This window comes from Giraffa tippelskirchi, chromosome 5 (assembly GCF_054371585.1).
Source record: "Giraffa tippelskirchi isolate mGirTip1 chromosome 5, T2T-mGirTip1v1.2.pri, whole genome shotgun sequence".
Lineage (NCBI taxonomy): Eukaryota > Metazoa > Chordata > Mammalia > Artiodactyla > Giraffidae > Giraffa > Giraffa tippelskirchi.
Window position 1 is genome coordinate 15,677,682 of NC_137279.1, and position 26,597 is coordinate 15,704,278.

The window sequence follows — 26,597 nt, forward strand, 5'->3', positions numbered from 1 at the left end:
AATTAGTTATAAAAGGAATACACCCCAACATAATAAAAGCCATATATGACAAGCCCACAGCTAACATCTTACTCAATGGTGAAAAGTTAAAAGCCTTTTCTCTAAAGTCTCTCCCATCAGGAAGCTTCCATAAGCCTCTTATCCTTCTCTTTCAGAGGGCATACAGACTGAAATCCACAATTAGAGAAAACTAATCAATCTGATCACATGGACCACAGCTTTGTCTAACTCAATGAAACTAAGAGCCATGCTGTGTAGGGCCACCCAAGATGGATGGGTCATGGTGGAGAGTTCTGACAAAACGTGGTCCACTGGAGAAGGGAATGGCAAACCACTTCAGTATTCTTGCCTTGAGAACCCCATGAACAGTATGAAAAGGCAAAAAGACAGGACACTGAAAGGTGAACTCCTCAGGTCAGCAGGTGCCCAATATGTTACTGGAAATCAGTGGAGAAATAACTCCAGAAAGAATGAAGAGATGGGGCCAAAGCAAAACCAACACCCAGTTGTGGATGTGACTGGTGATACAAGCAAAGTCCGTTGCTGTAAAGAGCAATATTGCATAGGAACCTGGAATGTTAGGTCCGTGAATCAAGGCAAATTGGAAGTGGTCAAACAGGAGATGGCAAGAGTGAATGTCAGCATGCTAGGAATCAGTGAACTAAGATGGACTGGAATGGGTGAATTTAACTCAGATGACCATTGTATCTACTACTGTGGGCAAGAATCCCTTAGAAGAAATGGAGTAGCCATCATGGTCAACAAAAGAGTCTGAAAGGCAGTACATGGATGCAATCTCAAAAATGACAGAATGATCTCTGTTCATTTCCAAGGCAAACCATTCAATATCACAGTAATCCAAGTCTATGCCCCGACCAGTAACGCCGAAGAAGCTGAAGTTGAACAGGTCTATGAAGACCTACAAGACCTTTTAGAACTAACACCCAAAAAAGATGTCCTTTTCATTATAGGGGACTGGAATGCAAAAGTAGGAAGTCAGGAAACACCTGGCATAACAGGCAAATTTGGCCTTGGAGTACAGAATGAAGCAGGGCAAAGGCAAATAGAGTTTTGCCAAGAGAACGCACTGGTCATACCAAACACCCTCTTCCAACAACACAAGAGAAGACTCTACACGTGGACATCACCAGATGGTCAACACCGAAATCAGATTGATTATATTCTTTGCAGCCAAAGATGGAGAAGCTCTATACAGTCAGCAAAAATAAGACCGGGAGCAGACTGTGGCTCAGATCATGAACTCCTTACTGCCAAATTCAGACTTAAATTGAAGAAAGTAGGGAATACCACTAGTCCATTCAGGTATGACCTAGATCAAATCCCTTATGAGCATACAGTAGAAGTGACAAATAGATTTAAGGGACTAGATCTGATAGACAAAGTGCCTGATGAACTATGGACAGATGTTCGTGATACTGTACAGGAGAGAGGCATCAAGACCATCCCCATGGAAAAGAAATGCAAAAAAGCAAAATGGCTGTCTGAGGAGGCCTTACAGATAGCTGGGAAGAGAAGAGAAGCAAAAAGCAAAGGAGAAAAGGAAAGATATTCCCATCTGAATGCAGAGTTCCAAAGAATAGCAAGGAGAGATAAGAAAGCCTTCTTCAGCGATCAATGCAAAGAAATAGAGGAAAACAACAGAAGGGGAAGACTAGAGATCTCTTCAAGAAAATTAGAGATACCAAAGGAACATTTCATGCAAAGATGGGCTCGATAAAGGACAGAAATGGTATGGACCTAACAGAAGCAGAAGATATTAAGAAGAGGCGGCAAGAATACACAGAAGAACTGTACAAAAAAGATCTTCATGACCCAGATAATCACGATGGTGTGATCACTCACCTAGAGCCAGACATCCTGAAATGTGACATCAAGTGGGCCTTAGAAAGCATCACTACGAACAAAGCTAGTGGAGGTGATGGAAGTCCAGTGGAGCTATTTCAAATCCTCAAAGATGATGCTGTGAAAGTGCTGCACTCGATATGCCAGCAAATTTGGAAAACTCAGCAGTGGCCACAGGACTGGAAAAGGTCAGTTTTCATTCCAATCCCAAAGAAAGGCAATGGCAAAGAATGCTCAAACTACCGCACAATTGCCCTCATCTCACACGCTAGTAAAGTAACACTCAAAATTCTCCAAGCCAGGCTTCAGCAATACGTGAACCGTGAACTTCCAGATGTTCAAGCTGGTTTTAGAAAAGGCAGAGGAACCAGAGATCAAATTGCCAATATCCACTGGATCATTGAAAAAGCAAGAGAGTTCCAGAAAAACATCTATTTCTGCTTTATTGACTATGCCAAAGCCTTTGACTGTGTGGATCACAATAAACTGTGGAAAATTCTGAAAGAGATGGGAATACCAGACCATCTGACCTGTCTCTTGAGAAACCTGTATGCAGGTCAGGAAGCAACAGTTAGAACTGGACATGGCACAACAGACTGGCTCCAAACAGGAAAAGGAGTACGTCAAGGCTGTATATTGTCACCCTGCTTATTTAACTTATATGCAGTACATCAGAGTACGTCATGAGAAACGCTGGGCTGGAGGAAGCACAAGCTGGAATCAAGATTGCCGGGAGAAATATCAATAACCTCAGATATGCAGATGACACCACCTTTATGGCAGAAAGTGAAGAAGAACTAAAGAGCCTCTTGATGAAAGTGAAAGAGGAGAGTGAAAAAGTTGGCTTAAAGCTCAACGTTCAGAACACTAAGATCGTGGCATCTGGTCCTATCACTTCATGGGAAATAGATGGGGAAACAGTGGAAACAGTGTCAGACTTTATTTTTGGGGGCTCCAAAATCACTGCTGATGGTGATTGCAGCCATGAAATTAAAAGATGCTTACTCCTTGGAAGGAAGGTTATGGCCAACCTAGATAGCATATTTAAAAGCAGAGACATTACTTTGCCAACAAAAGTCCATCTAGTCAAGGCTATGGTTTTTCCAGTGGTCATGTATGGATGTGAGAGTTGGACGGTAAAGAAAGCTGAGCACCGCAGAATTGATGCTTTTGAACTGTGGTGTTGGAGAAGACTCTTGAGAGTCCCTTGGACTGCAAGAAGATCCAATCAATCCATCCTAAAGGAGATCAGTCCTGGGTGTTCATTGGAAGGACTGATGTTGAAGCCGAAACTCCAATACTTTGGCCACCTCATGCGAAGAGTTGACTCATTGGAAAAGACCTTAATGCTGGGAAGGATTGGGGGCGGGAGGAGAAGGGGACGACAGAGGATGAGATGGCTGGATGGCATCACCAACTCGATGGACATGGGTTTGGGTAAACTCCAGGAGTTGGTGATGGACAGGGAGGCCTGGCATGCTGTGATTCACGGGGTCACAAAGAGTCGGACATGACTGAGTGACTGAACTGAACTAAACTGAACTTTCTCTAAGGTCAGGAAAAAAATTAATATGCCCACTCTCACCACTTCTTTTCAACACAGTACTACTTTCAGTCCTGGCCACAATTAGGTAAGAAAAATAACCAAAAGGCATCCAAATTAGAAATTAAGAAGTAAAATTATCCCTGTTTGCAGATGGTATGATCTTATATATTAAAAACCCTAAATCCACCCCAAAAAAACCTGTTTCAACTAGGAAATGAAATCAACAAAGTAGCAGGAGTAAAAACCAACACAGAAAAATTATTTGTGCTTCTACACGTAAACAATGAGCTATCTGAAGGAAATTTAAAAAGCATTCCATTTACAATAACATCAAAAATAACTAAATACTTACAAATAACCTTAACCAAGGAGGCAAAATATCTATACACTTAAAATTATAAGACACTGATGAAAGAAACTGAAAATACACATAAATACTGGAAACCCAGGGTTCTTGGATAGGAAGAATTAACATTGTTAAAATGCCTATACCACCCAAAGTGATCTATAAATTCAATGCAATCCGTATCAAAATTCTACTGGCATTTTTCACAGAAATAGAAAAACTATATTAAAATTTGTATGGAATCACTAAAGACCTTGAATAGCCAAAGCAAACTTTTGAACAAATAAAGCAGGAGACATCACACATTCTGATTTCAAACTATACTAGAAAGTTACAGTAACCAAAAAGAGTATGGCATTGGCACATAATAGAAAGCCCAGAAAGAAACCTATGCGTACATCCTCAGAAAAGGACACCAAGAATGCATAATGGTAAGGGCATGAAGGGCGGCATTCTCTTCAACAAATAGTGCTAAAAGAACTGGATATTCACATGCAAAAGAACCCTTCTCATCTTACACCACTCATAAAGTTAATGTGAAATATCAGAGACTTATATGAAAAGCCTGAAATCATAAAGCTCCTAGAAGGAAACATAGAGGGAAAGCTCCTTGACATTGATCTTTGCAATGATTTTGGGGTGGCTAAGAGACCAAGAGCACAAAAGCCAAAAATAAACAAGTGGGACTACATCAAACTAAAAAGCTTCTGAACAGCAAAAACAACAATCAATAAATTGAAACAGCAACCTACAGCAAGACAAAAAATATTTGCAAACCATATATCTGATAAGGGGTTAATATCTAGAAACTATAAAGATCTCACACATTTAAGGACAGAAAAAAGCAAATAATACAACTAAAAATGGGTAAAGGACTGAATAGACATTTTCCCAAATGGCCAAAAGACACATGAAAAGGTGTTCAACATCACTAATCATTAGGAAAATGCAAATTAAAACCACAGTGAGATACCATCTTACATCTGTTATGATAGCAATTACCAGAAAGACAAAAGTTAGCCAGCATTGGTGGGAATGTGGAGAAAAGTGAACCATTACACACTATTGGTGGTACAACCATTATCAAAACAGGAGAGTGGTTCCTCAAAAAATTAAAAATAGAACTACCATATGATCCAATAATACTACTTCTAGGTATACAGCCAAGGGAAATGAAATCAGTGACTGTAAGAGATATCTGCATCCCTGTAATCGCTGCAGCACTATTCACAACAGCCAAGATATGGAAACCACCTAAACGTCCATCAACATATGAATGGATAAAGAAAATGTGATATATCTACACAATGGAATATTGATTCAGCCATAAAAAAAGAAATCCTGCCGTCTGCAACAACATGGATGAATTTGGAAGGCATTATGCTAAGTGAAATAATATAGACAGCAGAGAAAGACAAATACTGTATGGTATTACTTATAAGTGGGACCTAAACAAAACAAACCTGATTTCATAGAAACAGAATAAAATGGCAATTACTGTCACTGAATCACAAATCCATGTGCCCGATGCACAGTGAGGTCAATCAATACTAAAACATTAGAGTTTGGAACAGAGAAAGATTTATGACAGGTTCATACAAGGAGATGGGCGGCTCATGCCTCAATAACTCCAAAGTTACTGAAAGTTTTTAGCTGCTGCTGCTGCTGCTGCTAAGTCACTTCAGTCGTGTCCGACTCTGTGCGACCCCATAGACGGCAGCCCAGCAGGCTCCGCCGTCCCCAGGATTCTCCAGGCAAGAACACTGGAGTGGGTTGCCATTTCCTTCTCCAATGCATGAAAATGAAAAGCGAAAGTGAAGTTGCTCAGTCGTGTCCGACTCTTCGTGACCTCATGGACTGCAGCCCACCAGGCTCCTCCATCCATGGGATTTTACAGGCAAGAGTACTAGAGTGGGGTGCCATTGCCTTCTCCGGAAAGTTGTCAGCAAACCCCTTTAAAAGCAAAAGGTGAGGGAGCAAGTGTGGTTAGTTGTTGCAGACTTCTTGGTGTCAGATCCTTTGTTCTTAAGGTCAGGTCATGGTCAGGTAAACGATGTTCCTGTAAATCTCTACCAATCAAATGTTATATTCTCTGCCTGACAAGAAAGGGCAAGGTCCCAAGGCACAACTTTCATCCTCCAAGGACCCAGGTCCTGGTTAAGAGGAGGCAGATCTCAATTGGCAGCTACTTCAGGGCCAGGCTCCCACACCCTGCCCAGCTGTCATCCCTGAGGGAGCCAGGCATCCAACCCAACTGGCCCTCAGTCCCCTCAGGCCGCCCAAACGGGGGAGACCAGGTCTCACGGACTGTGACCAGACACACAGCCATTGTTATTAGGTCGCAGAGACAGATACGAGGGAAAGGTTCACCGCTGCCTCAAGGCCTGGACCAAGGCTAGTGGAGGGCCTTAGTGAGGGCTCTGGCGCCCCACAGGACGTAATCTCCAGGCTGTTCCCTGGGCCCTCCAGCTCACCCACTGGCCCAAGGCTGGCCCTCCTCCTTCCCTTGGAGGACCCCCAGGAGAAGTCCTAAATCTGTCTCTTACCTCACTCTCCACCTCATGACCACCACACCACTGACAGCTGGCTGAATTGTGTCCCCAGTGGTCCCTCACTGACAGTTACTTGGGGGCATGACCCATTGCGGTGCTGACCAATAGCTGAGCAGGACAACTAACGGTCGCTCATTGACAACTGGCTGTTTGTGGGCAGGGACCACTGAGGCACTGACCAATGGCTGAGCGAGACTTGTTGCCTAGTAACAGGGTACCTGACTAATGAGGCACCGCAGTGACTGACTGCTAAGGGCTGTGATTGTCCTGCTCTGTTACATTACCAAGTTAGGAGGAGAAGCAAATGGGAAGATGCAGGTCAAAGGGCCAAACTTTCAGTTATTAGATAAGTCTTGAGGATCTAATAATGTACAGCAAGGTGATTATAGTTAATAATATGCTATTGTATACTTGCATGCATGAAAGATGCTGAGAGCAGATCTTAAGCATTCTCACCCTAAGAAATAAAGAAGAGTTAACTTTAATACATGAAGCAATGGATATATTAATTAGCTTGATCTTATGTAATTGTTCTGCAATGTATACATATATAAAATCATCACCTTTTACACTTCAAATATATACATTTGTCAGTTATTTTTCAATGAAATTAGAAAACAAAACAAAAAGAATCAAATTGGTATGCTGATATTCTTTATTAAAAATGTCTTTCTACTGCTAAAAAAAAAATTATTCTATCTATGTGTTCCGGAACCCAGAGCTGAGAAATTAAAGTGATCAAGGTTGGGAAACACATTTATAATTCCTGTAAAAATGGAAGGCAAACACCCTCTGAGGCAGTGGTTCTCAAACTTGATTGTGGCGCTTTAAAAACACTGATGCCTCACATTCAGAGTATCTGCATTCACTGGACTGGGGTTCAACCTGCCATCCTAATTTTAAAGGCTCACTTGGTGATCCCAGTGAGTAGCAAAGATTGAGAACCACTGTTCTGGAGAGATATAGCTTCAACATGAGCCACACAAGATCCCTAGCAAGCAAATGTACAAACAAAAGTACTACAGAATCTTATTCACTATTCATTCCCTTCTTGACAAATGACAAGCTTAAAAGAAACTCATTTTTCTACGGGACTTCCCTGGTAGTCCAGTGGTTAAGAGTCATCCTTGCAGCACAGGGGACTCAGGTTCAATCCCTGGTCGGGGAACTAAGATCCCACGTGCTGTGGAGCAGCTAAGAATGTGCACTGCAACTACTGGGCCCACACGCTCCCAAGCTGGCCCACATGCCACTGCTAGAGAGTTCACGTGGCGCAGTAAAAGATTCCACACAATGCAACAAAGATCCTGTGTGCCACCACTAAGACCTTATCCAGCCAAATAAACAAATAAATATTTTTTAAAAAAGAAACTTGTCTTTCTAAATTGATATGTTAGACACTTCCTTTCACTGACAGTATCTAGTGTTGGCAAGCATGTGGCGTAACTGGAATGCTCATATGTTGCCAGCGGGAATATCAGATAGCAAACCACTCTGGAAAACAGTTTGGCAGTTCTTAGAAACTTGAGATGCATTTGTCATACAACCTAGCAATTCCACTTTTTAAGTATTTGTCCAAAAGAAGGAAGCACATGTCCACACAAAGACTTGGACGTGAATGTTCACAGCAACTTTTTTCATAATCATCCAAAACTAGAAACAATACAAATGTTCATCAACAGATAAATGAATTATATAGTATATCTATACAATGGAATATTACTTCGTATTAAAAAGGAACAAACTACTGATATACATAATGGTGAGGGTGAATCTCAAAAACATCATGCTAAGAAATAAGCAAAAGGCCCATAGTTCACACTTCATAAGTCCTTTTATGTGAAACTTTGGGAAAAAAAAAATCTAGTCTATAGTAACAGCAAAGAGGTGATACTTCCCTAGAGCCATGTGGGACGGTGGTTGATGGGGAAGGGAGGGACATGGGGGAAATTCGGGACTGATAGAAATGTTCTCGATTTTTAGTGTAATGATGGTAACATGAGTGCATACATTTGTCAAAACTCATAAAACTGTACACTTGAGATAGGTGCATTATATGTAAATTATACCTCAATAAAGCTGATTTTTAAAACTTCTTTCTTCTTGCCAAAAACGTTTTCAGCTGTTTTCCCACACATACTTATCATTTTCTCATGACATACTCTTCCTACACTTTCTTCTCTTTGTTGACTTTATCATTGTCTCATTTTTGAAATATAATTTTTCCTTATCTAAAGGCTAGGTCATTAAATTGAGATTATTTTCTTCTTGCTCTAAAAAGTAGGATATGATGGAGAGATTGTGGTATAAAGAAAAGAATTTTAGAGTGCTCAAATCCCAGATTTACCGGTTATTAGCTATGTTATTTTAAGCATTAGTTAAACACTCTGAAATAGATAACTAGTGGGAAGCTGCTGTATAACACAGGGAGCCCAGCCTGGCACCCTATGATAACTTAAGTGGGTGGGATACAGGTGGGAAGGAGGTTCAAGAGGGAGGGGACATATATATATAATTATAACTGATTCGAGTTGATGTATGGCAGAGACCACTGTAGCACTGTAAAGAAATTATCCTCCAATAAAATTTAAAAAAAATGCACTGCAAAAAAATAAAAAAGAAAATCTTACTATGAAAAGTCAGCCAAACTCAACAATGTGTTTAGTGACATAATAAAAATTACAAATTACATAAAATCTAATTCATTCCATTTGAGAGTATTCTCTTTATGTGATAATATGGAAGCTGATCACAAACAACTGTAATGGTATACTAGGTACACTGGTTATCAAGGAAAAAAGTTCTGTAGAGAATGTCTGCACATTGAAGAAACTCAAGAGTCACTAATAGAAAAGAAACATGTTTGGGTTCAGTTTTGTAAGGATATGTATTAGCCAGACTTGCCTATTTTTCTGAAATATATTTGTCAAGTTAATAATCTTAATATTTCCAAACAAGGAAGAAATATACCATATTTTCCAGTAGTAGATGACTGAAAATCAAAATAAACATTAGAAGCATAAAAGGACAGTTTTCACAGATTACGTCATGTTTCATAATTTAACAACTATTATCCGTGCAGCAGGTAATGATTTTGATATTGCTCATCTGCTCAAAATGATTACCAAACACCTGACAGAACTAATAGAACGCTTAAATTTTTATACTCCATTAAGATCCATGCATAGGAAATTCATGGAACCAGAAACCATTCATTGAAGGACAGTTTAAATTTAATATTATTTTATAGGGCTTCCCTCGTGGCTCAGATGGTAAAGAATCTGCCTGCAATGCAGGAGACACAGGTTTGATCCCATCTGCCTGCAATGCAGGAGACCCAGGTTTGATCCCTGGGTCAGGAAGACCTCCTGGAGGAAGAAATGGCAACCCACCCCAGTATTCTTTCCTGGGAAATCCCATGGACAGAGGAGCCTGACAGGCTACAGTCCATGGGGTCGTAAAGAGTCAGACACAACTGAGCAAATAACACTTTCACTTTTCACTTTTACAGGATAAACTGTTGGAACCGGCCACTAATGAAGCATTGACAATGAATTTTTAAAATAGTACATCACTTGTTTTGTTTTTAAAAAGCATTAAAAATGAGTATCTTTAGAGCTTCACTGGTGGCTCAGTGGGAAAGAATCCACCTGCCAATGCAAGAGACGTGAGTTCAATCCCAGTCCAGGAAGATCCCACAAGCCACAGAGCAACTAAACCCATGCATCAAAACTATTGAGCCCATGCTCTAAAGCCCCGAGGGTGCAACTAGTGAGCCCATGTGCCGCAGCTACTGAAGCCCACACGCCCCAGAGCCCAGGCTCCACGACAGGAGAAGCCACCACAATGAGGAGCCCACACACCGCAACTAGAGAGTAGTCCCCACTCGCCCCAACTAGAGAAGAGCCCACCCAGCAATGAAGACCCAGCACAGCCAAAAATAAAATAAATAACAATTTTTTTTAAAGTGAGTATCTTCAGGTGGTGAAACTGCTTTAAAGCCTCTTCCTCTATTCCTATTAGCATACCTCTAGAAACTGGCTTTCTCTATTATGATGCTATTAAACCAAACACTGAGTTTGAGCAAGCTGTTCAACCTAGATGGGACAAAGTAACAAGCAAGAAGCAAGCTGGTCACAGTAAAAACCTTTTAAATGGATACACATAGTGGAAATAAAATGTACATGTATAGGACATTGAATATAGAGATTCACTATATCCTTCATAAATGTTTTAATACAATTGTAGGATATAGTAATAGCGATTCTCTATATTAACCATCTATATACATTAATCACCTATACATACACTTTCAATAAACAACATATGTAGTTTTGGTAACTCTTTTTTTCTTTTTATTCTGTGTGATGTTTGTTCTGTTTATATTTACATAGACACACAGACCAATGGAACAGACTAGAAAGCCCAGAAACAAATCACACAAACACAGTCAAATGATCTTGGGGACTTTCCTGGTGATCTAGGGGTTAAGACTTGCACTCTCAATTCAAGGGATACAGGTTTGATCCCTGGTCAGGGAACTAAGATTCCACATGCCACATGGCGTGGCCAAAAAAAAAAAAGTGATCTTTGAGAAGGATGCCCAAGATTACACAATGGGGAGGAGATAATCTCTTCAGCAAATGGTGTTAGGAAAACTGGATATCTACAAGCATAAGAATGAAATTGGACCCTTAAACCATACACATACACACATACAAAATCTTCAAAACAGATTATAAAGACTTAAATTTAAAGCCTGAAACTATAAAATCTCTAGAAGGAAAAGCTTTATGACATTAGTCTTGGCAATAATTTCTTGGATATGACATCACAAGCTCAGGCAAAAATAGCAAAAACAGACAACTATTCTGTTTATATTTATTAAAACATAATTTTAAAATTTGTATATGTTGATCTGGTATATGTTGAACTACTTACTTTTAAAATAATCTTCTGATTTCAATGTTTTTTGTTCATTTTTAATACAATAATTTTCATCAAATTTTACAAAATTATTAGTGTATGATGATTTGGTAACTTAAGTTGGACCTTCCTCACAGATAGTTTGAAACCTTTTTTAGAGCCTCTGTATAGACTCTATAAATAAAGGGGCTTCCCTGATAGCTCAGTTGGTAAAGAATCCACCTGCAATGCAGGAGACCACAGTTTGATTCCTGGATTGGGAGGATTTCCTGGAGAAGGGATCGGCTACCCACTCCAGTATTCCTGGGCTTCCCTTGTGGCTCAGCTGGTAAAGAATCCACCTGCAATGTGGGAGACCTGGGTTCGACCCCTGGGTTTGGAAGATCCCCTGGAGAAGGGAAAGGCTACCCACTCCCAATATAATGCCTGAAGGGAAAGGCTACCCACTCCAGTGTAATGCTTAAATTTAATGCCTGAAACTATAAAATCTCTAGAAGGAAAAGCTTCATGACATTAGTCTTGGCAACAATATCTTGGATATGACATCAGAAGCTCAGGCAAAAATAGCTTACAGACTCTAGGAGTAAAGATAGTGCTTCATCCTGCACTTTTCCTCAGTTTAAGTTTTAGGAGTGACCTTTGATTCTGAACATTTGTTGATGTTTATCTAGAATAATGGGGAAAGCAACATGGAGGAATTCTGAGAAAAAAAAAGTGTGGTTTTACAAGGACCTACTGTATAGCATATGGGCTTTCCCAGTGGCTCAGTGATAAAGAATCCTCCTGCAATGCCGCAGATGCAGATTTGATCCCTAGGTCAGGAAGACCCCTGGAGTAGGAAACGGCAACCCACTCCAGTGTTCTTGCCTGGAAAATCCCATAGAGAGTGGATACAGTCCATGGGGTCACAAAGAGTCAGACACAACTAGGCCCGTGCGCACACACTATGCTGTACAGCTGAAACCAACACAACATTATTAACCAACTATATGCCAATATAAAATTCAAAGTTTTCAGCAAAGTGGGGCAGGGGGCGGGAAACTTGTTGGGACACGCACACACAAAGTGTGGTTTTAGCAAACTAACCGTGGGTCCAACAGAAAGTTTCCTGCTCTTAAGACTGTGCTGCCACCCTGTGGTCATTCTTCTTATGACCCCAAACTAGAAGATTCATCCTTTGAGATATATATGTATGTGCCAGTGTCCTCGGAGAAGGCAATGGCACCCCACTCCAGTACTCTTGCCTGGAAACTCCCATGGACGGAGGAGCCTGGTAGGCTGCAGTCCATGGGGTCTCGAAGAGTCAGACACGACTGAGCGACTTCACTTTCACTTTTCACTCTCATGCATTGGAGAAGGAAATGGCAACCCACTCCAGTGTTCTTGCCTGGAGAATCCCAGGGACGGGGGAGCCTGCTGGGCTGCCGTCTATGGGGTCACACAGAGTCGGACATGACTGAAGCGACTTAGCAGCAGCCAGTGTCCTAAGTCGCTTCAGTGGTATACAACTCTTTGCAACTCTGTGGACCGTAGCTCAGCCCACCAGGCTCCTCCATCCATGGGGTTCTCCAGGCAAGAGTACTGCAGTGGGTTGCCGCGACCTCCTCCAGGGGATTTTCCCGACCCAGGGGCCAAACCCGTGTCTCTTCTGCCTCTAGCATTGGTAGGCGGGTTCTTTACAACTAGCGCCTCCCGAGAAGCCATATATATATATAGTTCAGTCATGTCCAGTTCTTTGTGGAGCCTGCGAGGCTCCTCTGTCCATGGAATTCTCCAGGCAAGAATACTGGAGTGGGTTGACATTCCCTTCTCCAGGGTATCTTCCCAACGCAGGGACTGAACCAGGGTCTCCTGCATTGAAGGCAGGTTCTTTACCATCTAAGCCACCAAGGAAACCCATGTATGTGTATGTATAAATATACACAAACATATATATGGGATACACACACACACACACACACACACACACACACATATATATATATCCCTTTCCTCTCAACCCTAACATTTCTCTCATCCCACCTAATTCTATAGTGAACTTCATTAAATCTACTGAATACTCTGCTCTTATTCATTTCATGCTTACTCTTTTCCTTCAGTTTCTTTCTTAAGTAGTTTTAAGTAGTCTGTTACTGCTATATGAATGTGAGCATTATTATTCAGTGTCAACCAAACTGCAATGAAAGCAATGAATTAATTGGGCACAGTACATTCAAGTAAAAGTAAAATATTTTAGCAATAAAATAGAGACTACTTCTTGCCGTCCAAAGAAAATGTCACCTTATAAGCAGCAGCTAGCAATACATGAGCCATCTTGGATACATCCCAAACTGGGATGCCAGGATACAGGTTATAAACAAATCTTTGTTTACAACTAAACTAAGTAAAAGTGTATTATTACATATATCAGTGTAGAAGAATTCAGCCTTTGTAAGAGTCTTCGGCATAATTTCATATTACATTATGTAGATAATATATAGCATAACTCATCTGACCAAAGATGAAACATGGCAAGTTAACAAAGACAGAAGAAAGAAGTCTATCTGGGAATCTAGATGTTTCTACAACCCTCCTTCCTTCCTGTAAATCTCAACTCAGCAATAATAATTGTGAGCAGAAACCCTATGATCAAAGTTTTTGTTTCTCTGTGATTAAATTCAGTTTTAAAAGTCGTTCTGTGCAGTATAAATGAAGTTTTGCAAAGTCAATCTCCTTTAGAGTTTTCCAAAGAGGTATTTTAAAAACTGTAACTTAAAAATGGTGACTCATGCAAAAGAACAAAATTGGATACTTATATCATAGTATTAACAAAAATCAATTCTCAATGGATTAAAGACTTACATGTGAAAGCTTAAACTGTAAAACTACTAGAATAAAACACAGGAGGAAAGCTTCTTGACATTAATCTTGGCTATAATTTTCTGTATGTGACACCAGAAGTGCAGGCATCAAACATAAAAATAGACAAGTGGACCTGAATCAAACTAAAAAGCTGCTGCACAACAAAAGAAAATCAGGGTAAAAAAAACGACCTACAGGATGGCAAGAAATATTTGCAAACAACATATCTGATAAGGGATTAATGTCCAAAATGTATAAGGAACTCACACAACTTGACAGCAAAAACAAAAACAGAACATTCTGACTTAAAAAAAGGAGGGGGGGAGGGGACAAAAGATCTGAAGAGACATTTCTCAAAAGACATACAAATGATTAACACGTGTATGAAAAGGTGCTCAAACATTATTCATCATCATGGAAATGCAAATCAAAACCACAGTGAGATATCACCTCACACCTGTTAGGATGGCTATTATCAAAATGGCAAAAGATAACAAGTGTTGGTGAAAATGAAGAAAAGAGACACATCATCTACTGTTGGTGGGAATGTAATCTGATACAGCCATTATAAGAAGGCAGTACAGAGGTTCCTCAAAAAATTAAAAATAGAACTACCATATGATCCAGCAATCCCACCTCTGGATAGTTACCCAAAAGTATCAGAGTCAGGATTACAAAGACATATCCATACTTTCTTTTTTTTTTTTTAATTGGGATTTAAAAAACTGCAGCTACTTAAAAATAAGATTCTCTATTAATTAAAATTAATTTCTCCCATCCACCTCCAATTAGTGTGCTGGACAAGCTTGTAGGAAGTAAATCTAAGCCCCAACAACCATTAAGAGGAGGGCCTCTCGAGGGATCTTATTCACCTACAGACGGGGCACCTGCTGGAGGGACAGGTACCCAGGACAAGGAAGGGTTTAAGCAGAGAAAAAATATGGAACGCTTCACGAATTTGCGTGCCATCCTTGCGCAGGGGCCATGCTAATCTTCTCTGTATCATTCCAATTTGAGTATATGTGCTGCCGAAGCGAGCACCATACTTTCTTATATTCATTGCAGAATTATTCACAACAGTGATAATATGGAAATAACCTAAATGTCCATCGACAAATGAATGGTTAAAGAATGTGGTATATACATGCAATGGAATATTATTCAGCCTTTAAAAAGGAAACCCTGCCATCTGCAACAACATGGATGAATCTGGAAGGCATTATGTTAAAAGAAATGAACCAAATACAGAAAGGCAAACACTGCATGATCTCTTACACATGTGAGATGACTGATATATTAATATGCTTTATTGTTATGATTATTTCACAATGTACAAGGACATCAGAAGATCAAGTTATATATACTAAATATACACAATTTTATTTCTCAGTTACACCTCACTAGAGCTGTCTTAAAAATTGACTGCCTAATTGGGATTGCCTATTTCTCAAATTACCCTAAAATGCAGTTGGTAAATATACGAGTGGATAGAGGCTCATTTTTAAGGTAATATTTTTAAATGCAATATCATTTATTGAGGTCAAATAAAAGGTAAACTTAGAGGATCAACTTTTGGTTTTATATTTACCAGTTCATTGAGTTAGGAGGTAAGAATAGAGGCAAGAAGTAGGGACAGAAAGGCAAGATCAGTGGCCAGTGATGTGGAAGGAATGGGATTCAATAGAGTGAATAAGCACCAACGAAAGAAAATCTCACTGAAAATTAGCTAGCTGAGGAGGTAATGAATACGCTTGAGACCCATGAAAGGCACAGAGATCAACATAAAATATTTAAGCTAGAAGAAGCCCTCAAGAGGAGGAGAAGGGAAAGGACTGTTGCTGTTGTGGAGACTGGAAGCTTGACCATGAAAAACAGACCTGAGCGGTGATGCTGCTGTACGAAGCTTTCTGGGTGCGTCCATCATCCCTGATAGTTATTTTTAGCGTAGTATACATACATATATTTTAGCATAGTATACATGCTTTGGTCACCTGATATGAAGAACTGACTCACAGGAAAAGACCCTGATGCTGGGAAACAATGAAGGAAGGAGGAGAAGGGGATGACAGAGGATGAGATGGTTGGATGGCATCACCGACTCAATGGACTTGAGTTTGAGCAAGCTCCAGGAGTTGATGATGGACAGGGAAGCCTGGCGTGCTGCAGTCCATGCGGTCGCAAAGAGTCAGACATGACTGAGCGACTGAACTGATACATGCTTAAGGACTCTGGGTGGCAACTAATGGAAATACGTAACAATGATCACCACACAGTCCTTCAAGTGGGCTGAGGAAAAGGAGAGTGGGAATAATGAGGGTGAGCACAATGACTCACTACTGTTGACACGTCTAGTGTCCTAGGAGACGGTGTGGAGATGGAGGGGGTGGAGCGGAAGCAAGGAGAGGGACGAGGTGCTCTTCCAGCTGATCCAGGGGCAAAGCTTGTCTTAACACTGGTGGCAACCACAAGCGTATCAATAGCAAGAGTATCCCAGGGAATGTATAAAAGAAAGGAAACTGCTAGTATGTAGTAACCCAGGTTTGACAAAAGTACAGAGCTCCTCCCCACTCCAGGGGCTGCAGGGCTATTAGTAGAAAATGCCTCCCTTTGGGGAAGTCAAGTCTCTGCTCCTTTCGCAGGGGCCTCCCTCTCACAGAAGGGAGAGCATCCCCAGGAGGGGCCCTGGCACCGCCACAGGTAACGAAACCAACAGATCTTGTCCACATCCCAAGCCTGGCTCCTACTTTAGATCAGAACAAAGGCTCCAAGCTCAGAATTTTATTCTCATAGTGGGGGAAGAAAAAAAAAACCCAACATGTTCACTTACACAGTAAGATATTACGCTTTTATCCAGAATGGAATATGCATTCATGTATATTTTCATCTTCGGAACAGGTGGTTTGAAATGCAAATAAAGTAATAAGTGTCAGAGCCGTATCCTAGCAGTAGCTACTTTGCAAACGTTACCATGGCACCAATTCAACAGTGTTCTTAGACGCAGCCACACCTCGGCAAGGTCTTTCTAACTCGGGACAGCCAAGTTCAAAGGAACTAATGGACGCAAACCCCAAAAGAGTTCTGAACCGATACAGGAGGTGAATCTTAACAACACAGTTGCCCTCTGAAACAGCTACTTGAAACAGGGCTTGAGACTTGAAGGAGGAAAAAGAGGAAATGGACCAACTCCTAGAACACCTGGAATGTGATCCAAGCGTGGAAACAAAATGATGGTAATTATAACTGCTAACACTTGTTTTTAGCTGCTAACAGATTGTGCACAGATTGGGAAGGGCAGATTCCAGTTTCCAACTACTCTGGTGCACACTGTGCTTTACCAGTACTCACTAAATCCTGGCCGAGTGAAGAGAAAGCAGACTGTCCTCATGTATGGATCACTGGCATTAAACTAAGGAAGGCGGGCCTCCCACAGCCATAGCCCAGGGGGCCACTCACGAGGAGTGGAGACCAGGAGCTGGGTTCTGCAGCTCTCCACTTCCTACCGCCAGTAGATCTGCTCATCTGAGGGTGGCATGCATTTGTTTCTCAAGTGCAGACAAAGCAGAAGGAAGAGAACCAGGCGGTGGGGACACAGGATGCTGGGGAAACAAGTCTTAGTCAACCCGGCCTGTGAACTAATCAAGGTTCCTGAAGTAGTCCGGGGGCTAAACAGGGCAGGTCTCACCCTGGTTAGGGGGAAGTGAAAGGCCAGGTACCAAAGGTTAACACAACAAGACCGTCTGTCGTCAGTGGCAAATCGCTGATATAAACCAAAAATTCTGTAAGAGTTCAAAGCGGGTGGGAATTCCTTCCTGCTTCCCCTTCAGGTAAGGGTGATTAAAAATCTTCTGAAAAAGTGAAGACGTGCCAATAGGGAGCCACAATTGGTTGGCTCTGAAAGCCATCAGCAAGAGTGAGACTCCAGAACTCCCATCATTACCTGTAAAAGCCACTAGTCCTCAAGATCCCCTTTAAGGCAGTAATGATGCACCATTCGTGGCTAAGATAGCCTAGCAGAGAGATGCAAAGGAAGGATGCTTAGGAAAGCAATCAGGACTTTCCATACCACCTTTATCTTGAAAACCCAAAGATTTCTCCTTACCAGAAGGGTAATTCTGGGACTATTACATATAGTTATTTCCATACCCTCTTCCCCCACCGAAAAAGTAAAGGCAGAAAAGGGCCTCTTGGTACTGCTTCCGTAACATTTTAGCCAAATCAATCTGTAAATTTTCTGTGGGTGAGTTGACATTGTAATTTGGGGTGTACCACCCAACGGCAGACCACACTCAGAGCACAATATTCAAAAGAAAGTGAGACTTTGGGCTTGGTTTTGGCAAGTTTTGATATTCAGAGGTCCAGTCTCATGTATAAGGCTGAGAGAGGCACAGATCCAAGGAGAAAACAATGCTCAGGATCAAGCAGGAGATCAGGTTCTAGGTGATCGGTCCATTGCCAAGGGTTAATCAGGAGAAGAGTCAGGATCCCAAGGAAAACCTACGCAGGGTGTAAGAGGCCTTGGAGCAGGAAAATACAGCACTAAGGAGCCATCTGAGGCAAACACCCAATCCTGTGGACCAAGCTGACGTGTCAGAGGTCAGGAGAAATTGGGAATTTGATGCGTATGTGGTGCCCAGCGTCAGAGCAGAGATATCAGCCATTAGGTTAACGGTGACATGAGTAAAGTCACATCCCATCAACAACTGGACTGATGCTCCTAAAGTATTTCTGCCCAGGAAAGAATTAGTAAAGGACCTCTGCAGATTTCAGCCTGGAGATCAGGCCGTATCAAATACAGCAATGACTGAGGTGACGTGGGTTGAGAAGACAGAAGTTGATGAAAGTGCTTCTATAGGAGAGGCTGTAATAAATACTTTTGAAGTGGTAAATTAAATTTCGATAAGTGAGAAATTAATTTTGTTGCAACGGTCAGTTTGCCCCTTTAAAATTTTCTGCTTTATCCATTTTGCTGCCTGGACAAAGTGGTAAATGTAAAAACCATACGTAGTAGAAGAAAATATGGGAAATACTTAAACTCCTCTTTGATGCAGAAGTCTTTTCTAAATACAATAGTAAAAAAAATCATAACATTAATTAGACCACATAAAATGTAAAATTCAGTTCAATTAAAAATACCATTAGCATAATTAAAAGGCTCTATAAAGCAGGTGAAATATTAACAAGAAATATGACAGCTAATGCTCTTGATACATAAGGAGTTACTGCAAATCCATTAGAAAACCCTCAAACAAAAAATGGTAAAGAATCATACATCTTTCACAGAAGAATAAATACTACAGATCAATAAGCATGTAAAAAGGTATTACCTTTTCACCAGAATTGTAAAGGTACAAAATAGAGAGATACTGATACTCACTTCTTAAACTGACAAAGGGCATATTAATAATCAACAAAACTGGGAGAGTTTCTATTGTAGAAACATGTAGTAGTTGCAAAATAAAGTTACTTTAAAGTGTTTCAATAACTATATTATAATGCCCTTGGTTGCTGCTTGAGAACAATAATACTGAAGGAATATTTTTGTAAAGGAAAAGTCATTACTTAAAATTTCAACTTTGAGGGCTTAACATCCAAGAAATTATTTATTTGCAATACCCTGAAGGATCATCTTTGCTCTCCAGAACAGTAAAGTTTCCAAAATGCTCTAACAAGACCCACCTACTGGAAATAAAACTTCTCAAATATCAGTGAATGAGGGTCCACAACCCATGGAATACTCAAGCATTCCTTCTCCAAGAAGTCTCTACCATAAAATAAAATAGATCCCAAGGTCCTAGTCCCTGCCAAAGGATAACCACCTCCTACTTATTGCCAATGATTTGAAGAAATAGCTGATTTTACATGCAAGCACACTCAAAACCTCCATACAGTATGTTAGATACTTTCATAGTCAGAAAAGAAACAAAGGAGAACAATATTATGAACAAAATGCAAAACCCTTGTTAATGTCTTTGGACTCTCATAAACCAGAACCAACTAGACAACCTGGGGGATTCATACTATTACTACTGAGCTACTATGTCACTTCAGTTCAGATCAGTCGCTCAGTCGTGTCTGACTCTTTGCGACCCCATGGACTGCAGCACACCAGGCCTCCCTATCCATCATCAATTCCCGGAGTTTACCCAAACTCATGTCCATTGAGTCTGTGATGCCATCCAACCATCTCATCCTCTGTCATCCCCTTCTCCTCCTGCCTTCAATCTTTCCCAGCATCAGAGTCTTTTCAAATGAGTTAGCTCTTCCCATCAGGTGGCCAAAGTATTGGAGTTTCAGCTTCAACATCAGTCCTTCCAATGAACACTCAGGACTGATTTCCTTTAGGATGGGCTGGTTGAGTCGCCTTGCAGTCCAAGGGACTCTTAAGAGTCTTCTCCAACACCACAGTTCAAAAACATCAATTCCTCGGCACTCAGCTTTCTTTAAGTCCAACTCTCGCATTCATACATGACTCCTGGAAAAACCATAGTCTTGACTAGACAGATCTTTGTTGGCAAAGTAATATCTCTGCTTTTTAATATGCTGTCTAGGTTGATCATAACTTTCCTTCCAAGGAGTAAGCGTCTTTTAATTTCATGGCTGCAGTCACCATCTGCAGTGATTTTGGAACCCAGAAAAATAAAGTCAGCCACTGTTTCCACTGTTTCCCCATCTATTTCCCATGAAGTGATGGGACCAGATGCCATGATCTTAGTTTTCTGAATGTTGAGCTTTAAGCCAACTTTTTCACTCTCCTCTTTCACTTTCATCAAGAGGCTCTTTAGTTCTTCTTCACTTTCTGCCATAAGGGTGGTGTCATCTGCATATCTGAGGTTATTGATATTTCTCCCAGCAATCTTGATTCCAGCTTGTGCTTCCTCCAGCCCAGCGTTTCTCATGATGCACTCTGCATATAAGTTAAATAAGCAGGGTGACCACATACAGCCTTGACATACTCCTTTTCCTATTTGGAACCAGTCTGTTGTTCCATGTCCAGTTCTAACTGTTGCTTCCTGACCCGCATACAGGTTTCTCAAGAGGCAGGTCAGGTGGTCTGGTGTTCCCATCTCTTTCAGAATTTTCCACACTTTATTGTGATCCACACAGTCAAAGGCTTTGGCGTAGTCAATAAAGCAGAAATAGATGTTTTTCTGGTACTCTCTTGCTTTTTCGATGATCCATCAAATGTTGGCAATTTGATCTCTGGTTCCTCTGCCTTTTCTAAAACCAGCTTGAACATCTGGAAGTTCACGGTTCATGTATTATTGAAGCCTGGCTTGGAGAATTTTGAGCATTACTTTGCTAGCGTGTGAGATGAGTGCAATTGTGCAGTAGTTTGAGCATTCTTTGGCATGCCTTTCTTAGGGATTGGAACAAAAACTGACCTTTTCCAGCCCTGGGGCCACTGCTTAGTTTTCCAAATTTGCTGGCATATTGAGTGCAGCACTTTCACAGCATCATCTTTCAGGATTTGAAATAGCTCAACTTGAATTCTATCACCTCCACTAGCTTTGTTCATAGTAATGCTTCCTAAGGCTCACTTGACTTCACATTCCAGGATGTCTGGCTCTAGGTGAGCGATCACACCATCATGATTATCTGGGTCATGAAGATCCTTTTTGTACAGTTCTGTGTATTCTTGCCACCTCTTCTTAACATCTTCTGCTTCTGTTAGGTCCATACCATTTCTGTCCTTTATTGAACCCATCTTTGCATGAAATTTTCCTTTGGTATCTCTAATTTTCTTGAAGAGATCTCTAGTCTTTCCCATTCTATTGTTTTCCTCTATTTCTTTGCACTGATCACTGATGAAGGCTATCTTATCTTTTCTTGCTATTCTTTGGAACTCTGCGTTCAAATGGGTATATTGTTCCTTTTCTCCTTTGCTTTTTGCTTCTCTTCTTTTCACAGCTATTTGTAAGGCCTCCTCAGACAGCCATTTTGCTTTTTTGCATTTCTTTTTCTTGGGGATGGTCTTGATCCCTGTCTCCTGTACAATGTCACGAACCTCCATCCATAGTTCATCAGGCACTCTGTCTATCAGATCTAGTCCCTTAAATCTATTTCTCACTTCCACTGTATAATCATAAGGGATTTGATTTAGGTCATACCTGAATGGTCCAGTGGTTTTCCCTACTTTTTTCAATTTAAGTATGAATTTGGCAATAAGGAGTTCATGATCTGAGTCTCAGTCAGCTCCCGGTCTTGTTTTTGCTGACCATATAAAGCTTCTCCATCTTTGGCTGCAAAAAAATATAATCAATCTGATTTCGGTGTTGACCACCTGGTGATGTCCCTGTGTAGAGTCTTCTCTTGTGTTGTTGGAAGAGTGTGTTTGCTATAACCAGTGTGTTCTCTAGACAAAACTCTATGAGCCTTTGCCCTGCTTCATTCTGTACTCCAAAGCCAAATTTGCCTGTTACTCCAGGTGTTTCTTGACTTCCTACTTTTGCATTCCATTCTCCTATAAAGAAAAGGACATCTTTTTTGGGTGTCAGTTCTAAAATGTCTTGTAGGTCTTCATAGAACTGTTCAACTTTAGCTTCTTCAGCATTACTGGTCAGGGCATAGACTTGGATTACCATGATATTGAATGGTTTGCCTTGGAAACTAACATAGATCATTCTTCCGTTTTTGAGACTGCATCCAAGTACTGCATTTCAAACTCATTTGTTGACTATGATGGCTACTCCATTTCTTCTAAGGGATTCTTGCCCACAGTAGCAGCTATAATGGTCATCTGAGTTACATTCACCCATTTCAGTCCATTTTAGTTCGCTGATTCCTAGAGTGTCAACGTTCACTCTTGCTATCTCTAATATGTACTGAGTCCTTAATATGTGTCAGGCACATAATAAAGCATTTTTTATTTATTCCATCATTCAATCTGTAAGATAATCTTGCAAGGCAGGTTCTATTCTTATCCTCATTTCACAAAAAAAGAAAAAAAAGAAGCAGCAGCTGTGGCTCCCAGATGTTCTGTAACTTGCCAAAAGTAACAAAGCTGGCAATCGGCAGAGCCCTGATTTGAAATAAGGCAGTCTGTTTCTAGAACTTGCACTGTTAACCCATTTGTTCTTCTGCCTCAGAATCTATCAAACAGACAAAGGTATTCTTATGTCTTTCTCTTCTGTCTCCTCCCCCAGCATTTGTCTAAGTCTCAGGATTAGTATCTTGAACTTTCACTATGGGTATACAGTAAATCGGAGAAGACAATGGCACCCCACTCCAGTACTCTTGCCTGGGAAACCCTATGGACAGAGGAGCCTGGTAGGCTGCAGCCCATGGGGTCGCGAAGAGTCAGACACGACTGAGTGTCTTCACTTTCACTTTTCTCTTTCATGCACTGGAGGAGGAAATGGCAACCCACTCCAGTGTTCTTGCCTGGAGAATCCCAGGGACGGAGGAGCCTGTTGGGCTGCCGTCTATGGGGTCGCACAGAGTCGGACATGACTGATGCGACTTAGCAGCAGCAGCAGCAGCATACAGTAAATCACTATCTTTTAGAGTCAAAAGATGCTACTATGGTTATTGTGCTACTTCCTCTAAAGAAAAGTATGGCTCGGCAAATTAAAGCGTTGTGTTTCATTTTTCCTGCACTGGTTTTATATGTCATTTCTCTTCCTTGTTTAGGGTTGCAGCTAGAAGACAATAAAACTCACAATGGAGCCCTTATATGAGGAATACCTGGCCAATCATGGAACGATAGTAAAACCTTATTACTGGCTGAGTTTCTCTCTCGATTGCTCTAATTGTCCTTACCATATTCGGACAGGTGAAGAAGCAAGAGTTCCCTACACAGAATTTTATCAGATTTTTGGATTCCCTTATGGGCTAACATATCCTCCAAAGAAACACCTCACGTTCTATGAGCTAAAAACCTCTTCTGGAAGCCTGGTGCAAAAGGGTCATGCTAGCAGCTGCACTGGGAATGATACCCACCCAGAATCAATGTTATTTGAGGCGAACGGTTACTTTGACTCTGCCATACACAATAACGACCGCATCAGGCATATTATTCTGTACTCCAGCAACTCCCCTTGCAATGAAGCTAACCACTGCTGCATCAGCAAAATGTATAACTTCCTGGCAAAGTATCCAGACATCACTCTTAGTATTTACTTTTCTCAGCTCTATCATACGGAGGCTGAATTTCCTGCCTCAGCGTGGAATCGCGAAGCTCTCCGGAGCCTGGCCAGTTTATGGCCACAGGTCACTTTGAGCCCGATAAGTGGTGGGATGTGGCATTCTCTCCTCAGCAAATTTGTGAGTGGTGTCCAGGGAGCAACTGTTTTCCAGCCCATTTTAACCGGGAGAGCTCTGGTGGACAGGCACAATGCACACGAAATCAATGCCATAACAGGGGTGAAACCATATTTCACCGATGTTCTTCCCCAGGCAAAAGAGAATCTGAATGTAAAAGCTCAGGCAGCTTTGGAGGGCTACCCCTTAAACAATGTCTTTCCCAGACAGTCTTTCCAAGTGACAAGCGGACAACTGCAACCCAATCTGACCCTAGACCCCAGGGTTCCTGTCGTATTTGTGCTGGTGCCTTACAGAGACCTACCACCAATCCACGTAGGACAAAGCCCACATAAACCCAAGAATATCATAAGGCACTTAAATATGCCTCAACTATCATTCCAGGAAACCGGTGATCTCAGAAGGTCTCCCATTGGCATGCCAGTGGAAAGAGTAGAAATCAGAGGACAGTTTGCAAGTAGCAAAGAAGCGGATGAAAAGAAGAAGAAGAAGAAAGGAAAAAACTAAAATTTGCATTCCGACAACTGGTCAAGAGACCAAACTACTACCAGAGGACTTTATTAGATAGGCAGCAGAGATCTGGAAACTTTCTCTCTTAGGTCTGATTCAAGACAGAGATAAACTGACAGACTCAAAGCAAACATGAATTATTTATTATCACGACTATTACAAGGATACCCTATTTTTTAACATAATCCAAGATGTTTCCATAAGCAACTTGATCTCTCTCCTTTAGTTTGAAAGTGACAGTATCAAAATGGAGCCATTAGTAACTTGCTAATATTCTGATGTGGACAAGAAAATGTCATTATTCTATACTACCCACATCATCTTTCCACTAAAAAAGCCCATGGACTAAATAGCTTCCTAAATTGGTTTTGGTATAAAAAATTTACTGCAAAATTGGAGAACAGCCTGAGTTACTGACATTAAGTGCTGCTTGCAAAAGCAAACCAGTGATTTTCCATTAATTGTTAACTGTGGACACAAGATTTTAGGCAGCTCATTTCCTTTTTTATCTAAAGCGGTTCAAAATAGTTTGTGGGGAGAAAAGTTCTTTTGCTAATTGATTAGCTATAACTACCAAAATTGATTTTTGAAACCAGTCACCTGCTCCATTTGATCTTTCTTTCCAGAGCAGATGATAAAGGTGGGATAATACACGAGAGTCTCCAAAAGGCCTTCCATCACACACCACATAAAATTCAAGCGACTCTTACTGGCTTTCAAGGTTCCTCCTCTACCTTCCTGCCACCCTGTCACACTAGCAAGAGCATCAGTTCCTGCAGGTCATACATTGTCTCTCCTCTTTGGTTTTCCCTTAGGGTTTAGCACAGTATTCAGACAAAAGGTAGAGAGGTAGTCTGTGAATCTACGTTTTAGTAACTTAACCAATTGCCACTCCCTAACATTCCTTTTCCATTCCAGCCAAGCGCCTGCTTAGCCATACTGCAATGAATATCTTTTTTTTGTTAGGATCTATTCTCCCTTTTTCTGATATAGCTTTCCAAAGCATAATTTGTTTTACTTCCCCTTTTCTGACCCCTTCTCTTAAAATCTTGTTCCAAACACACTTATAAGAAGTGCTCCTCGACTAATCCTCTGGACATGTACATTAAAGTGCTTTGCTTGTGTTTAATTATATTTGCTGCCTCACTTCCCTCTTAGAAATGCATTACAAGAAAAACGTGCATTCATTTGTAACTTATTACCCAATATGTTCTTATTATGTGTAAAAATTAATTCTAAACTAGTAAGACAGTTTTGCTATTGGAAGAAAAACTTAAAGCACATAATACCCCATGCAGAAGGAGGAAGGGAAAGTGGAAGTAAGGGGAGAAAGAAAAGAAAAATGTTTAGAATAGAAATCTCTATTGCGATTAAAATAAACACAAAATTTTAAAAGGAATTTATACTGTTAACCTGAAATTTTTAATAGATTTATTAGAATATAATTATATTGTAGGTATACAGTAATTATTATTTAAAGAGGTACTGTTGAAGTTTACTATTAGATCATGAAATCATATGTCTACAGTTTGGGATGTAGAGTTTAAAAAAAAAGATCCCAACATATGAGAAATTCAGGAGCTCTGATCATTATAAAAGTAGATAGATCAGGTAGGTAACTCAGCTAATAACATCAGCAAGTCTGAAGGACCTGGGGACCCAGCTCTGAAACTTCCTGTCTTGTGGGCTCCTCCAAAAAAAAAAAGTAGATTCAATTAATTACTATGAAATCTATCTCCAAACTGGTCAAGAA

At 40.8% G+C, this 26,597-nt stretch overlaps 2 protein-coding genes and 1 non-coding gene across 18 annotated transcripts in view; 1 reads left to right on the forward strand and 2 right to left on the reverse strand.

Annotated features, from left to right (window-relative positions):
- Positions 1 to 26,597, reverse strand: part of RGL1 (ral guanine nucleotide dissociation stimulator like 1) — a 276,237-nt gene that overhangs the window by 238,442 nt on the left and 11,198 nt on the right. For 9 of the 16 annotated variants that reach the window (XM_081492485.1, XM_081492489.1, XM_081492472.1 and 6 more), the window contains exon 1: positions 6,302 to 6,371. The exons of the other annotated variants lie outside the window; for them this stretch is intronic. The gene's annotated coding sequence lies outside the window, so the exon portion shown is untranslated. Of the gene's footprint in view, positions 1 to 6,301; positions 6,372 to 26,597 lie in introns of those variants that run through there. 16 annotated transcript variants of the gene reach the window in all.
- On the reverse strand, positions 15,009 to 15,115 carry LOC145508021 (U6 spliceosomal RNA). The gene has a single exon (XR_014055291.1). It is a non-coding gene; the product is annotated as a U6 spliceosomal RNA (small nuclear RNA).
- APOBEC4 (apolipoprotein B mRNA editing enzyme catalytic polypeptide like 4) lies at positions 17,051 to 25,973 on the forward strand. Its single transcript, XM_081492498.1, has 2 exons — positions 17,051 to 17,304; positions 23,705 to 25,973. Exon 2 carries the CDS (start codon positions 23,735 to 23,737, stop codon positions 24,839 to 24,841), a length of 1,107 nt encoding a protein of 368 aa, XP_081348624.1. The 5' UTR covers positions 17,051 to 17,304; positions 23,705 to 23,734; the 3' UTR covers positions 24,842 to 25,973.